Genomic DNA, 16,453 nt, shown 5'->3' with positions numbered 1-16,453 from the left:
ATTAGTCATTCCTCGTGTATCTGTCGGTGCGTTTTTTTGTGTCGGTTGTTTTTCAAACAATACAGGATTCCTGTAAGCGGAGGCTTCCGTGGTCATTGTCACATTCAATAAACTACTTCTGGGTATGTGACCGTATAGCCAGTGTGTAAAAATGTCGGATGTTTCGGCCACTGTTTTAAATGGTCTTCTTCAGCGTGCTTTCTGTGCAAAAATACCCTGACGAAGACCTTTTGCAACAGTGACCGAAACGTCGGAGAATGTTATACATTGACAATACTTTCTCATACTTGGAAGAATTTTATTGACTAATACAGGAGCAACAAGCCCTTCTTGATAGTGATAGACCATGTTGGGTTATGCGTCATTCTGAGCCTGGACATGGGTGAATGTAATACCGTTTCACGTTTACTGCTCAGTGATGAAACTACGTTCCTTTTAAGTGGGAAAGTGAACCATTACAGGCCAAAAACATGAAGAACACAGATGTCAGATGCCAACGGCGAGCACGACAAATAGTCCCAAAGCTCCACGCGTTTTGCACCGTTTAACGAGAAAAAAAGATTTGCGAACCATTCTTTTCTTGTCGACGTGTTGGGACAAGTCTTCCTCCTCTATTCTGAGACCGTTTCGAAAATGATGCAGGACCATGACACTGACAGCTGCATGTAAGAGCATTTCTTAACAATGAGCTACATGAATGATGTGGATCTCGCATTGCACTATGTGCCTCTGTAATGATTAGGTATTTAATTTCAAGACATAAATGTCCTCCAGAAAGTACGATATACCATGAAATCTCTCTAAAGTACGTAAATCATTTGTTTTCTAGAAAAAAATTGATGGACGACTTAGTCTTGCATCTGCTCTTGTCTTTTGCTCCCTGTTTGCTCTCTCGAATGGAGGCACAGAGAAGAAGGTTCTGTACTCCATTTTGTAATGTAACTAATCAATGGGAATGCCCTTTGTTTCATTCGTTTTCATAATTTTTGTGATACTTTCCCAATGACTGTTAAGCATTGATATGTTTCCAGCTAAGTAGAGCGTTGGATGGCGATGGTTGGGTGACACAACCATCACGCGCCATCAGCGCGCTATCGAATATGTTAGGCTGATTCACAAGTTCGTAGCATTTTTGTTTTTCGTGTGGGTATTTATCAACTATCATTTTTTATTTGTAGTTCACTGTCGCTATTTGAGTTTATATGTTTCTCATATTCTCATTTTAGATAGTGAATGGAACTGTGGACGCTAGAAAATGGAGTGCCAAGTGAAGAAATCGAAAAAATTGCGACATATTCTTCAGTTTCAGTTCAGCAGAGGGGTGACAGCATCGGGGACAGCGAGCAACATTCGCGCTGTGTTTGTCATTGGAAGAGAAAGGCAAGAAAATAGTTTTCTCGTTTTGACATTAGTGACTCTCCACGTTCAGGAATACCTTCGGCGATCGATGAAGATCGTTTAAACGCATCATCCACAATGATCCACGTCAGTGTACTAGAACCTCTGTTTGCCGGGAGGATTCTCTTGTAATGAACAGATATTTACTGAAGAATGTTGTTGATATTTAATAACAAAAAATTGCTAGTAAACATAACAAGAAAGACGTTGTATGTTATTCCAACAACGCGCAGTATTGTTCGCTGCACTTTCATTCACATCAGTGAATACAGAAAGCAGGGAAAGTGTGTGAAGTGTAGTACCTATATTATTTAGAGTACCAAATAAGCCACCACACCTGAATCTGAAGGGAAAACTACATAGACTTGATAATAAACCTCAAACGTATTAGGGCTGTTTTCCAAAGCAAGAAGAAATCGTTTCCACAATTGTTGCTAAATTTGAGGCACAAAAAGGAAGAACGTTTACCACTTTCGATTTTGAAGCAAAGGTAATTACACATATAAAAATATTCGTGTATTAAAAAATCGAATAAGCCCTAGTAATGGGCGAATCATTAGAAACCAAAAATTTTGTATGTGTCAAGAAAAATGCCTGTCATAGTAAGAACAGACAACTACATAAATATATGCTTTACATGCACAGGATATTTCAGCAGAATAAGCTGCAATTATACACATATTCGTAAGTATTTCTTCAAGAGTAAATTCTAGCTTACGTCCCTGAATCAGTGAGCTTTGGCTGTTCTTACATTTATTTCACAATTTTTACTGGCTTCTGATATTGCACAAACTCTTGGAGGCAAAAAAATAAAACACGTATTTCGTAAATCACGAAGAAAAGAGATGAAAAACAAACACTAGCCCTACGAACCAAGTGGCTGTGCTTTCTCACCGACTGAAGTGCTATAGCTGTTCAAGCTATCAAACAGTAACACCTTTTGCAGCAGAGACTGTCCTGACTGTATACATTAGACTGTGATAACTATAATTTGACAAATGGTAAATGTTTTCGGATGAGTTGTGAAACATATATATGCGTTCCGAAACAACTTTGTGATCATTAGGATGTCAATTTTCAACTTTTTAAAAAGGTGATGCTCTTCGACTATCGAGTTCTAGTATTTTCATTCAGGTTTTAATTTTTCGGTTTTGTTATTTTAGTTACAGATACTTGTAATCTCTGATAATGTAAGTCAATGCCAGTTTCCATAAATGTAATTAGTATACAACATATATTTAAAGGGCGGAAGAGTTGCTGTTGCAAAGTTAATACATAAAGAAAAATCAGCTAACGTTTGCCATGTGAATTAAATTAAGGTACGTTTCATAAAATTATTATCTGAATTTAAATTTTTATTACCAATATCTGTGATTCAGGAGGTTGTGAGGATGAATTCCCACTGTAATGCAAAATTATTTAAAGTCTATAAAGAACACAACGGTTTTCAACAATATTACACTACAAGTGTGGAAAATCTCGTTGAAAAATCTCTATTCGGAGCAATGAAGGAAATCTATGAATTCATGACATATCTCTTTCAAGGTTAATTTCTCTTACCTGAAGAGCAAAATTATTCTTTAAGAAGAATATGCATTTTCATTCCTTGAATGGAAGTATGAACATTGTCTCTGCTATCAGAAGCAGTTAAAGCAATTTATCATAATTTCCTATTCGAGAGTCAGCTGATAAATTATCAGAATATTGAAACTTCCTGGCAGGTTAAAACTGTGTGCCCGACCGAGACTCAAACTCGGGACCTTTGATTCAAAAACCAGTAAGAATGTAGCAAAAATATTATACAACCACCTCTGGTGCTAACTCCCTGAAATTATGTCTCAAACAGAGGCTAATGATAGTGTTCAAAAAGTGATTTAGGCTAATATGGCTGAAGTGATGCTGGAGGCAGATGGAAGTGAAGAATGGGTAAAAAAAAAAGGCAGAATAAGTAAATTACGCATAAGGCTGTCTTTACTTAGTTTGCTAACATCGGTTGCCCGCCATGTTAATCTCCAGATGGAAAAATTTTCTGCAGCCGAATTTCTGTCAACACCAACTTCGACAAAGATCCTTCAACATAGTAGAATGATCCTACTTAAGGAAGTGGAACGGGTAAATTTCGGAAGATGATTGTTGTCAACAATGTTGTAGAAACAGATATCTTATAACACTATTATTCAATCAGTCATGTAATTCATAAAAAAAATTTGCCTTTAATATTGGAATGCTTTTGCATTGTGTGGAAGTTACTGTAGGAAGCAGAAAACGTGGCGTAATATGGGATGAATTATAAATCATTACTGAAGTGCCAATTAGTTGTTTCCTTGCAGTGGAACTGGTGCTAAAACTGCGGTTGCAAAAAAAGGAAGGAAGAGTTAATGTCTGGTCAAGAACGGGGTCATTACAGACGGAGCACAAGATCGGAGAAGGGAAGAATGGAGACGGTACTCCATCCCATTTAAAAGGAATCATCCCTGAATATGCCTTAAGTAATTGAAGTAGATCACAGAAAACTTAAATCTGGGAGGCCGGATAGGGACTGAACTGTAATCCTCCCGAATACGCGACGTGGGTAACTTTATACAAACTCATTGAAGTACCTAGGCATTACAATTATGGGGAACTTAACCTTGATCTATTACATGTATAATATTGTGGGGAAGACAGCATTTTATTGGCAGAACGCTTAGAAGATGCAGCAGGTTTATTAAAGAGACTGCCTATGCTACTCTTGTCCTTACTTTGGAACAGTACTGCTGTGCAGTTAGCGATCCTTCCCAGATAAGACTGACAGAGGACATAGAAAATTCCAATAAAGGACAGCTCGTTTTGTATTATCCCAAAATGGAGGAATGAGTGTCACGAATATGAAAAGCGAATTGGTTTGGCAAGCATTAAAACGAAGACGTTTTTCTTTGCGGCGAGACATTTTCACGGAGTTTCGATCACCAACTTTCTCCTCTAAATGCGAAAATATTACACTGTCGCCAAGCTACTTATGGAGGAATGATCATCATGATGAAATAAATCAGAGCCTGTACCGAAAGATTTAAGTGTACATTTTTCCTACTTGCTGTTACCGAGTGAAACGATAGGGAACTAGTTTGAAGGTGGTTCGAAGTACTCCCTCCCACGCGCTTATGTGTGAATTGCAAAGTAGGCACGTCGATGTAGATACAGATGAAAGAAAAATATGTAGTAGCTGCCTAAAGATCTTCCTTAGTCAGGTACATGGCATCGATGTTTCTGTCTAGTTAATATAATGATTGCCTTTTAAGTTTATCTTATCAACGAGCTACACCTTGTAAACTAATTATCCTCTCAAACCTGGAAAGGTCAATTGCATCAGTACTAATTTCACGACGATCAGAAAATAAGCTGACATTATGCAACCACGTACATATTGTGAATATAGAGGATATAATGGATTTATAGTACCTTAGATAAATGTGCTGATTGTTTTTTTCTCTGTGTCAAACAATCTTCCCACAAACCCATCACATATTTCACTACCTGATCTTTTCTACACAGTCCTAAGAGTGCCACTAAATGGTCTACGCCTGCAGTACGGACTAAATGTTTTGCATCCACATGTCCACACTACAAAGTCTGGGGTGCCGTCAGGGGCAACAAGAGTTAATGGCTTGGTCTTGTCACGTGTACTTCGAGATACTAATTAACCTAAAGACATACTATTCCTAAAAATATAATTATTAGTGCGCAAATGAAGTAAATAGTTATGTAATGGTGTTCAGTAAACTGTCCTCGGTCGCCAATAAAAATACGGGTACCGTTACACTCTGCATATCTTAAGAAACACTGAAATAAGTATCCCACTTGCTAACAGGCGTTTATATGTTAGCAGTGTTACATAGTGGTGATTTTTTCTTTGAATAAGTACTTATTCTCTCATTTCATTTGGTGCTCGATTCACAAGTAACCGTAGAATACTTAACTACAGTCTATATTTCCCGCTTGCTGTACGAGTAATCGTGACTTAAATATTAGAAAATTTTGCACGTAGTAGAAAACTGATTTTTATGACGTTTACGAGAGCAACACTGAAACTGTTAAGTGTTTCCATTTTCACACATCATAAAATAATGGAAATGAAGTCCGTTTCTACACAGGTTGTAAAGATTGCCATTACTATGAAAAACAGAATCACCGTTATTGTGACGACAAATTTTTTACCGAGCGACGAAAAGATCTGCAAAAATTTGAGAACGTGATTTAATATCTCGAAATTGGCGATGCGAATAAAAATACAATACATTTTCTTCCGGTAGCAGCAGATTTTGCGAAAGAAGTCAGTTTGGAATTTAGGGTTTTCGGATTTAATTAGGAGAATATTTTCGGAATATGATTTATTTTTTTGAGAGGTTTGGGATGTGTTTCATGATCTCAAGTTCTTGTGGTATATCAGATCTGGGTACAAGACGACGAGATATGAATATGGAGGGCAGATGACTGAGAGGACAGAATAGTACGGGCAGTTTCAATTTGTAGTTTTTTAGGGATTTAGTAGAGAACAACTTCTCACGCTGCTGTTTTGAAGACCCTTCGAGTAGATGGGATCGGACAGGGGTTGATTTTGGGCTGGTAGGCGGCCTTGTACTGTATGTCGTAGTGTATGAACTGCGAGCCATTGTCTGAGGTGTTGGGCTGCGAATTCGTCAAGGGATTCACTTGTGGTTCAATGTCAGTATGGGACCACGATGTGACACTTGGCACACTGCACATAGAAAGCTGTCTTGCACCACCAATCCATAATTCGCCGTTCCCAGAGTAACGAGCGTCACAGGCAACAAATACGTGCAGTAGAGATTAGCATAAACGACCTCATTCTCAGGAGAGTAATCGTGTTGACACAAGTAGTATGTGCCTTGGATAGACTATGGTAAGACAGTAATTTGAAGAGTAATTCACTAGCATCCGAGACTAGACTCTTCAGTGATCACAAAAAATACCGCACGGTATTTACCCAAAACTACTAGAAAACAACCAGTTCCAAAACATAGCACAACGGTCATTCTGCCGTTTAGTGGGAGTTGCGTTAGAGGAAATGCGACGACATTTTTGAACGTGACTCGTCGAATGTGGTGAGATGAATTATGCCGCAACGAGTGTCTGCTTTGGACTTGATTACCAGAGGTAACGTCAGAGTAAGTCGTCTGAAGTTTTGGACCACGCTTGGTAGTCACAAGTATCTATTTACTTTTGTATACAATGTAGCTCCTTGGCAGACTGCAGGGTGGTTACCAGTAAAACTGCCTAAAATCGCCCTATTGATGCTTTAACGTTCCAGTGTAGTGGACATTGTCGGATAGTAAGAGGTGTGTGGTAGAGGTAACTTGTAAACTTCTTCGAGTGTTATTCGCTAAAGGAGGTGAGAGAAATTACGCAACTGAAGTATTAATGTACTAATATAAGCGAAGACTAAGAACCGTGACAACAAGAAGTGGCAAATCCGTTCCAAAGAGGAAAAGAAACTTGTCGAAAAGAGGAAAAAGTCACACAATGAATGTTTAGAAATCTACTGAAATTAATTGTAGATGTTCCTAAGCAAGGCTATGGAAACATCAGTAGAAGACTTTTTGCAGACCCTGAAACTTCAGCAGAAAAAACAAGTGTAGATCTGCAACTCATCTATCGTTTCAGTGTCATTCTAGAAGCTATTGCTAGTAGACATAAGACAGAAATAATAAGTTGATTTATATATATATCCATATATGGCCACACATATATCCGTTAATACATATTTATATCAATGGCATCGTATGTACAAAAGATTTTGGTGTCTTCCTCAACTGTCATTGCATATTACCCATAGGCAGTTTATCAGAAGCATCAGGGGAGGCCTGCAGTTAGACATAATAAGCTCGCTACTAATGACACCTGATCTATTAATAAAAGGTACGAGGCCGAAGTCAAAAGAAACAAGGAAATCTTTCTCAAAAGAAAGATTAGATTTACTGCTCTCAGGTGCATGACGGATTAGGCATGTATCTCAGGCTGAAAATGAAGAAGAAGAGGAGTCCCCAGTAAAAAAGACTGCTCAGATGAACAAGACTAAGAGGCATCATTTGAATAATACATAGTATTGTAGTCAATAAATAAAGAATCTAATGAAAAAAACAATAATTTTGTTTAGTTCATATTATAAAGTATGTAAGTACGTTATTACCCTACAAATACGTACAAAAAACCACAGTAATTTTGGACTACTTTTGCATGAAATCCTATCTGTGGCGTTTAGTATGGCTCTTCTGAAATAATCAATTCTGTATTGGCATGACAGGCGTGGATCATAAGCAGTTTAAACAAAAAATCGCTGCTTGATAAATCGCTGTGTCGATGCACGAAGTACTTACACTAGGTGTAGCACAATCTTACAAACAACGTAGATGCAAACGCAGTACGTGCGTGTGAAGTTAACGGCGCGACCTTCCATTATTTGCACATTGTGCATATATTTTCTCTCAACTGTTAACGTTAAAGCTTCTGTAAGTTTGAATGCGAGAGAATAATTTTCTATGACTGAAATTTAGGCGTGTTTCTGGTTTGGTTTCTATGAATAACGATAACAAATGGCCTTTATTTCATCAATTCTGATAAATATCGAATAATATAGACGTTTTTTTCGTAATACGAAACAACAATAATATCTAAAAGGAAAAGGGAAATGCAACACATACTTCATGAGTAAGAGTGATTAATAATGTATTCTCGAATGGAATGCAATTGAAGTACGTTGCAGTAAGTAAACACAATAAAAAAATAAATAAAAGGAAATAAAAAAAGCCCACAGAATATACTCGAGATTCCCTTTTATAGCCTTAACGCAAACTACTTCGATATATTATAGTTGTGCTATATAGAACGAGTTACAATTCATTGATTAATGGATATTTAGTACTGTCATCTTTTGTTGTACGATTTTCATTCTCTTCAAGAGACCACATTTCTTCCTCTTATCTGCCTACGGTTCACGTAACACTCAGTAATGTCGAAAATTTGTCTTCGTTATTTCCCAAAAATCTCAACTATATTTATGGAAACACTCCACGTATGACTACTTTGTATCATCTCTGTGTAATTTTCGCTGCGCAGTGCTAACTATATAGACACTTAGAACATGCAGAATTACGTAGTCCAGTTGCCACTTTGTTATCTATGAAAGCTCTCACTTCAATCAGTTTATTGCTTTATTAGACCCACTCAACACAGAAGACTGTTTATTAAGTAGGTGATTAAAATATGATATTTTAGATACGACAGCTAGGTGCAAAGGACGCTGTCTGTTTTCCCTTTCTCCCTCCGCCTGATAACCAGCTAGCCTTGGAACAGTAATGTGCTTACTGGAGACGTGGCTAATACCTCGTGCTCCAGTTGTAAGGCAGACGGGAGTGTCAGAGCACGGCAGCCATGCAGGCAATCCGAAAGTCTCCCACGTGCGCCTTTCTGCTGTTCTGGTTGGTGGTCACGGTCAAGGTAAATACTGCCCTATCTTCAGTGATATCTCACCCTTGACAATGTTTACGCTGAAATACAGAAAAAAAATTTAAGAAGAATCTACCTCAAGAGCAACAACCTGCTTTCTTAGAAGCAGACTGAGATATGTAGCATCTTTGAATGTAAAATGAATGTTTATAATACTTTGCATAGTCCTGTGTGGATAGTTGAGGTTACTGTTTCAGTCTCACTATGTTCCTTCTTTCCTGATCTGCATCAATAAGCGTCTGATGCGTATCGGCAAGTCTTAAACATTTTATCAATCAGGTTAGCCCTTTGGATATACTGGGGATCTTACTGTGGATTTACGCCTTGCCTCAATCATTTTCGTCGCTGGAGGCTGTAAACTCGGCTTTCACATCATTTCATTCTAAAAAAATGTATTGTTCTGTCCAGAAAATACCAATAGTAATCTCTCGTAAAAGAATACCGACTTTTTCCCGTCAAAATCTCATTATGTTTTGACTTGTCAGTTTCTTACGGTACACTCCAACATTTACGTAGCGAAATAATGTACTCTGTTTCTGCCACTGAGTTTTAAATCGTGAATCCTGTACAAAACGCATCACGATGCACCGTTCAGGCACCAGAGTTAATCCTGGCTTCTGAACGGTGGTTTATAATCTACCTTTTGTTCCTTCTCTAACGTTTTTCTCTCATCGTTGAGCTTTGCGTGTGAGTAAGAATGTAATATATTACCCCTAAAGGAAGGGAAGGTCTCGAAATTTAAGATAGAGGGAGTATAAAATGATTCATGATATTTCACAAGATAAAATGATTGACGATTAAGAAAAATCTTTAATCATTGAAACTAATTAATTCCCTTGGTACCGGTTGTAAGTTGCTGATCTATGTGGTTGTCGGAAGAGGTATTCCTGTACAGCTCCCAAGCTAGCTCATTCATTGCCCAACGTATGTAGTGTCGAAATGCTGATAATAAAGTAACAAAAGGCGTTTTGGTTAGTCCATCTCACAGGATCGATTAAGTTACAACTGCGCGGCGTGCGTTTCGCCGCAAGTACGTCACTATAAGTCACAGAATTTGACGACGGTACCAGTAGTTTCAGGAATATGTTTGTTTATGTAAGGGAAAATCTACTGTAAAAATCATTCTACAGATGTAAATAACAAAAATGTTCTTGAAAATGTAACGATTATAAGCCTGAAGATGCGTCTATACTGTTGTTGTTGTCTTCAGTCCTGAGACTGGTTTGATGCAGCTCTCCATGCTACCCTATCCTGTGCAAGCCTCTTCATCCCCCAGTACTTACTGCAACCCACATCCTTCTGAATCTGCTTAGTGTATTCATCTCTTGGTCTCCTTCTACGATTTTTACCCTCCACGCTGCCCTCCAATGCTAAATTTGTGATCCCTTGATGCCTCAGAACAAGTCCTACTAACCGGTCCCTTCTTTTTGTCAAGTTGTGCCACATACTCCTCTTCTTCCCAATTCTATTCAATACATCATTAGTTATGTGATCTACCCATCTAATCTTCAGCATTCTTCCGTAGCACCACATTTCGAAAGCTTCTATTCTCTTCTTGTCCAAACTACACTCCTGGAAATGGAAAAAAGAACACATTGACACCGGTGTGTCAGACCCACCATACTTGCTCCGGACACTGCGAGAGGGCTGTACAAGCAATGATCACACGCACGGCACAGCGGACACACCAGGAACCGCGGTGTTGGCCGTCGAAAAGCGCTAGCTGCGCAGCATTTGTGCACCGCCGCCGTCAGTGTCAGCCAGTTTGCCGTGGCATACGGAGCTCCATCGCAGTCTTTAACACTGGTAGCATGCCGCGACAGCGTGGACGTGAACCGTATGTGCAGTTGACGGACTTTGAGCGAGGGCGTATAGTGGGCATGCGGGAGGCCGGGTGGACGTACCGCCGAATTGCTCAACACGTGGGGCGTGAGGTCTCCACAGTACATCGATGTTGTCGCCAGTGGTCGGCGGAAGGTGCACGTGCCCGTCGACCTGGGACCGGACCGCAGCGACGCACGGATGCACGCCAAGACCGTAGGATCCTACGCAGTGCCGTAGGGGACCGCACCGCCACTTCCCAGCAAATTAGGGACACTGTTGCTCCTGGGGTATCGGCGAGGACCATTCGCAACCGTCTCCATGAAGCTGGGCTACGGTCCCGCACACCGTTAGGCCGTCTTCCGCTCACGCCCCAACATCGTGCAGCCCGCCTCCAGTGGTGTCGCGACAGGCGTGAATGGAGGGACGAATGGAGACGTGTCGTCTTCAGCGATGAGAGTCGCTTCTGCCTTGGTGCCAATGATGGTCGTATGCGTGTTTGGCGCCGTGCAGGTGAGCGCCACAATCAGGACTGCATACGACCGAGGCACACAGGGCCAACACCCGGCATCATGGTGTGGGGAGCGATCTCCTACACTGGCCGTACACCACTGGTGATCGTCGAGGGGACACTGAATAGTGCACGGTACATCCAAACCGTCATCGAACCCATCGTTCTACCATTCCTAGACCGGCAAGGGAACTTGCTGTTCCAACAGGACAATGCACGTCCGCATGTATCCCGTGCCACCCAACGTGCTCTAGAAGGTGTAAGTCAACTACCCTGGCCAGCAAGATCTCCGGATCTGTCCCCCATTGAGCATGTTTGGGACTGGATGAAGCGTCGTCTCACGCGGTCTGCACGTCCAGCACGAACGCTGGTCCAACTGAGGCGCCAGGTGGAAATGGCATGGCAAGCCGTTCCACAGGACTACATCCAGCATCTCTACGATCGTCTCCATGGGAGAATAGCAGCCTGCATTGCTGCGAAAGGTGGATATACACTGTACTAGTGCCGACATTGTGGATACTCTGTTGCCTGTGTCTATGTGCCTGTGGTTCTGTCAGTGTGATCATGTGATGTATCTGACCCCAGGAATGTGTCAATAAAGTTTCCCCTTCCTGGGACAATGAATTCACGGTGTTCTTATTTCAATTTCCAGGAGTGTATTTATCGTCCATGTTTCACTTCCATACATGGCTACACTCCATACAAATACTTTCAGAAATGACTTCCTGACACTTAAATCTATACTCGATGTTAACAAATTTCTCTTCTTCAGAAACGCTTTCCTTGCCATTGCCAGTCTACATTTTATATCTTCTCTACTTCGACCATCATCAGTTATTTTGCTCCCCTAATAGCAAAACTCCTTTACTACTTTAAGTGTCTCATTTCCTAATCTAATTCCCTCAGCATCACCCGACTTAATTCGACCACATTCCATTATCCTCGTTTTGCTTTTGTTGGTGTTCATCTTATATCCTCCTTTCAAGACACTGTCCATTCCGTTCAACTGCTTTTCCAAGTCCTTTGCTGTCTCTGATAGAATTACAGTGTCATCGGGGAACCTCAAAGTTTTTATTTCTTCTCCATGGATTTTAATACCTACTCCGAATTTCTCTTTTGTTTCCTTCACTGCTTGCTCAATATAAAGATTGAATAACATCGGGGAGAGGCTACAACCCTGTCTCACTCCCTTCCCAACCACTGCCTCCCTTTCATGCCCCTCGACTCTTGTAACTGCCATCTGGTTTCTGTACAAATTGTAAATAGCCTTTCGCTCCCTGTATTTTACCCCTGCCGCCTTTAGAAAGAGAGTATTCCAGTCAACATTGTCAAAAGCTTTCTCTAAGTCTACAAATGCTAGAAACGTAGGTTTGCCTTTCCTTAATCTTTCTTCTAAGATAAGTCGTAACGTCAGTATTGCCTCACGTGTTCCAACATTTCTACGGAATCCAAACTGATCTTTCCCAAGGTCGGCTTCCACCAGTTTTTCCATTCGTCTGTAAAGAATTCGCGTTAGTATTTTGCAGTTATGACTTATTAAACTGATAGTTCGGTAATTTTGACATCTATCAACACCTGATTTCTTTGGGATTGGAATTATTATATTCTTCTTGAAGTCTGAGGGTATTTCGCCTGTCTCATACATCTTGCTCACCAGATGGTAGAGTTTTGTCAGGACTGGCTCTCCCAAGGCCGTCAGTAGTTCTAATGGAATGTTGTCTACTCCCGGGGCCTTGTTTCGACTCAGGTGTTTCAGTGCTCTGTCAAACTCTTCACGCAGTATCTTATCTCCCATTTCATCTTCATCTACATCCTCTTCCATTTCCATAATATTGTCCTCAAGTACATCGCCCTTGTATAGACCCTCTATATACTTCTTCCACCTATCTGCTTTCCCTTCTTTGCTTAGAACTGGGTTTCCATCTGAGCTCTTGATATTCATACAAGTGGTTCTCTTTTCTCCAAAGGTCTTTCTAATTTTCCTGTAAGCAGTATCTGTCTTACCCCTAGTGAAATAAGCCTCTACATCCTTACATTTGTCCTCTAGCCATCCCTGCGTAGCCACTTTGCACTTGCTGTCGATCTCATTTTTGAGACGTCTATATTCCTTTTTGCCTCCTTCATTTACTGCATTTTTATATTTTCTCCTTTCATCAATTAAGTTCAATATTTCTTCTGTTACCCAAGGAGTTCTACTAGCCCTCGTCTTCTTACCTACTTGAGCCTCTGCTGCCTTCACTACTTCATCCCTCAGAGCTACCCGTTCTTCTTCTACTGTACTTCTTTCATCCATTCCTGTCAATTGTTCCCTTATGCTCTCCCTGAAACTCTGTACAACCTCTGGTTCTTTCAGTTTATCCAGGTCCCATCTCCTTAAACTCCCACCTTTTTCCAGTTTCTTCAGTTTTAATCTACAGTTCATAACCAATAGATTGTGGTCAGAGTCCACATCTGCCCATGGAAATGTCTTACAGTTTAAAACCTGGTTCCTAAATCTCTGTCTTACCATTATATAATCTATCTGATACCTTCTAGTATCTCCAGGATTCTTCCATGTATATAACCTTCTTTCATGATTCTTAAACCAAGTGTTAGCTATGATTAAGTTATGCTCTGTGCAAAACTCTACCAGGCGGCTTCCTCTTTCATTTCTTAGTCCCAATCCATATTCACCTACTATGTTTCCTTCTCTCCCTTTTCCTACTCTCGAATTCCAGTCCAGTCACCCATGACTATTAAATTTTCGTCTCCCTTCACTACCTGAATAATTTCTTTTATCTCATCATTCACTGCTTCAATTTCTTCATCATCTGCAGAGCTAGTTGGCATATAAACTTGTACTACTGTAGTAGGCGTGGGCTTCGTGTCTATCTTGGCCACAATAATGCGTTCACTATGCTGTTTGTAGTAGCTTACCCGCAAACCTATTTTTTTATTCATTATTAAACCTACTCCTGCTTTACCCCTATTTGATTTTGTGCTTATAACCCTATAGTCACCTGACCAGAAGTCTTGTTCCTCCTGCCACCGAACTTCGCTAATTCCCACTATATCTAACTTTAACCTACCCATTTCCCTTTTTAAATGTTCTAATCTACCTGCCCGGTTAAGGGATCTGACGTTCCACGCTCCGATCCGTAGAACTCCAGTTTTATTTTTCCTGATAACGACGGTCCTCTTGAGTAGTCCCCGCCCGGAGAACCGAATGGGGGACTATTTTACCTCCGGAATATTTTACCCAAGAGGACGCCATCATCATTTAACCATACAGTAAAGCTGTATGCCCTCGGGAAAAATTACGACCGTAGTTTCCCCTTGCTTTCAGGCGTTCGCAGTACCAGCACAGCAAGGCCGGTTTGGTTAATGTTGCAAGGCCAGGTCAGTCAATCATCCAGACTGTTGCCCCTGCAACTACTGAAAAGGCTGCTGCTCCTCTTCAGGAATCACACATTTTTCTGGCCTCTCAACAGATACCCCCCCCTGTTGTGGTTTACCTACGTTACGGCCATCTGTACTGCTGAGGCACGCAAGCCTCCCCATCAACGGCAAGGTCCATGGTTCATGGGGTGACAAAATTATTTTCGGTGAAAACCGGGACACATTTACCCAGCTGCCAATGGACACCTCAATTCACATGTACCCAGGTTTCTTAGTTTTAAATATTAATGTTTTGTTGATACATTTTGCTAACCCGATTATTATAACTAATAAGAGGATACAAAAGATTGATATAATCTAGATTATCTGTACAATTAATGACATTTGATAAACATATACAGTAATAAAGAAATGTATTACGATTTTACAAAATTTTACAGCCATTCAAATTTTAAACAATTAATATTAACATGAGCTTTAATATTACTGAGCACTTGTAGATGGAATTGACTGTCCTTGGAGAGAGGGTATTTTTCACTGCCTCCGGCCTTCTTGATCATGTCTTTGTTCTTTGAGACACAGTGATAAAACTCGGCAAAATCTGTTTTGTAGTTGTACAGGATCTGCAGGATTGCTTCAAGAGAGTCCACCTCCATTCTGTTTCTTTCATCAGTCCACTGGATATTCATGAACCAAAATATTCTTTCCACATTGGCATTACGGGCTGGGATTGCAAATAAACACCTTGCAATTATTACCAACTCAGAGTAATGCTGCGACAGTCACAGCTTTTAAAAAAACTCACTCACTTCTCATGACATTCCAATGGTGTTTTTTTTTTCATCATTCCACTTGTGAAGAATTTCTTCAACAAAATTTGTCAGTATGCCGAACTGATCAAAGAGAATGGAATCATCGATTTCAATCTCTTTATTCTTCAAATAAGAAACTGTCTCTTCGACACTTCCCTATTTTGGAACTCTCTTCAGTAACATCCAATCAAACACCGGCGATGAGGGTAAATATGAGGCGCTCCACCTGCTGAGATATTCTACACAAGTGACATAAAACTTGTTATTCTTCTCTAAAACTCCTTTCCGCTGCTTCTGATACTTCTGCTCTTTTAAGGACAGATTTAACATTAAAAGAAATGAACTGTTGTTCTCTCTTCTTAGTAACAGTTTCCAGAGTATTTTTCAAAACATCGTTTACTTCTGTTACACTTTTCGTGCTTCCCTCAATTTCCTTTATCGCATGCTGCAAAGTGCTAAGCTGACTGTGAATGAACCATAAGTAGGCTTCACTTAAAGGGTTACTGAAAAACTGAACCAATGTTTTGGGGGTTTTGTCTTCATTTAGGAAAAAATTTTTTAACGGTTCAAACAGGCGGATTACTCTTTCAACTGCTGGAAATAGTGATAACCAGCGAGTTTTCGAGTGATACATTACATTCATATATTCAGTTCCCACATAATCACAGTACTCCTTAAGCCTCTCTGTTCTAACAGTATATATGTAGAAGTGTGAGTATACCTTCATGACGATAGTTTCAACATCACAGCTTAAACTGCCAGCAGATGTCTGCACGCTATTGTGTAAAACATGTGCAGGGCACCCTATGCCTTCAATGTTTTCATGCAATGTTGCCTTTTATTTGGTAAATACGTTGCATTTGCCTTGTCTTTTTAAACCACCAAAGTTTGTGTTGGTGTTATCTCCACAAAATGCCACACATTTATTTTTCTCAAGATCAAACATTTCGATAGTATTCATACAAATTCTTGAAATTTCGTCAGATGTTTCATTAGGTAGGGAACTCACCTTCAAAAGTTTGGTCTGAAT

General features: G+C 40.2%; 1 protein-coding gene across 1 annotated transcript in view; it reads left to right on the top strand.

Annotated features, from left to right (window-relative positions):
- The first annotated feature begins 3,282 nt into the window (after positions 1–3,282).
- The window catches only part of LOC124788815 (acetylcholinesterase-like), an 88,156-nt gene continuing 74,985 nt past the window's right edge, over positions 3,283–16,453 (top strand). Inside the window, exon 1 of the mRNA XM_047256096.1 lies at positions 3,283–3,324. Within this exon, the coding sequence (XP_047112052.1) occupies positions 3,283–3,324 (42 nt within the window). The remainder of the gene's footprint in view (positions 3,325–16,453) is intronic.

Source organism: Schistocerca piceifrons, chromosome 3 (assembly GCF_021461385.2).
Source record: "Schistocerca piceifrons isolate TAMUIC-IGC-003096 chromosome 3, iqSchPice1.1, whole genome shotgun sequence".
Taxonomy (NCBI): Eukaryota; Metazoa; Arthropoda; class Insecta; order Orthoptera; family Acrididae; genus Schistocerca; species Schistocerca piceifrons.
Note: the sequence above shows the minus strand (reverse complement) of the source record. Positions and strands in the feature narration are given on the sequence as shown.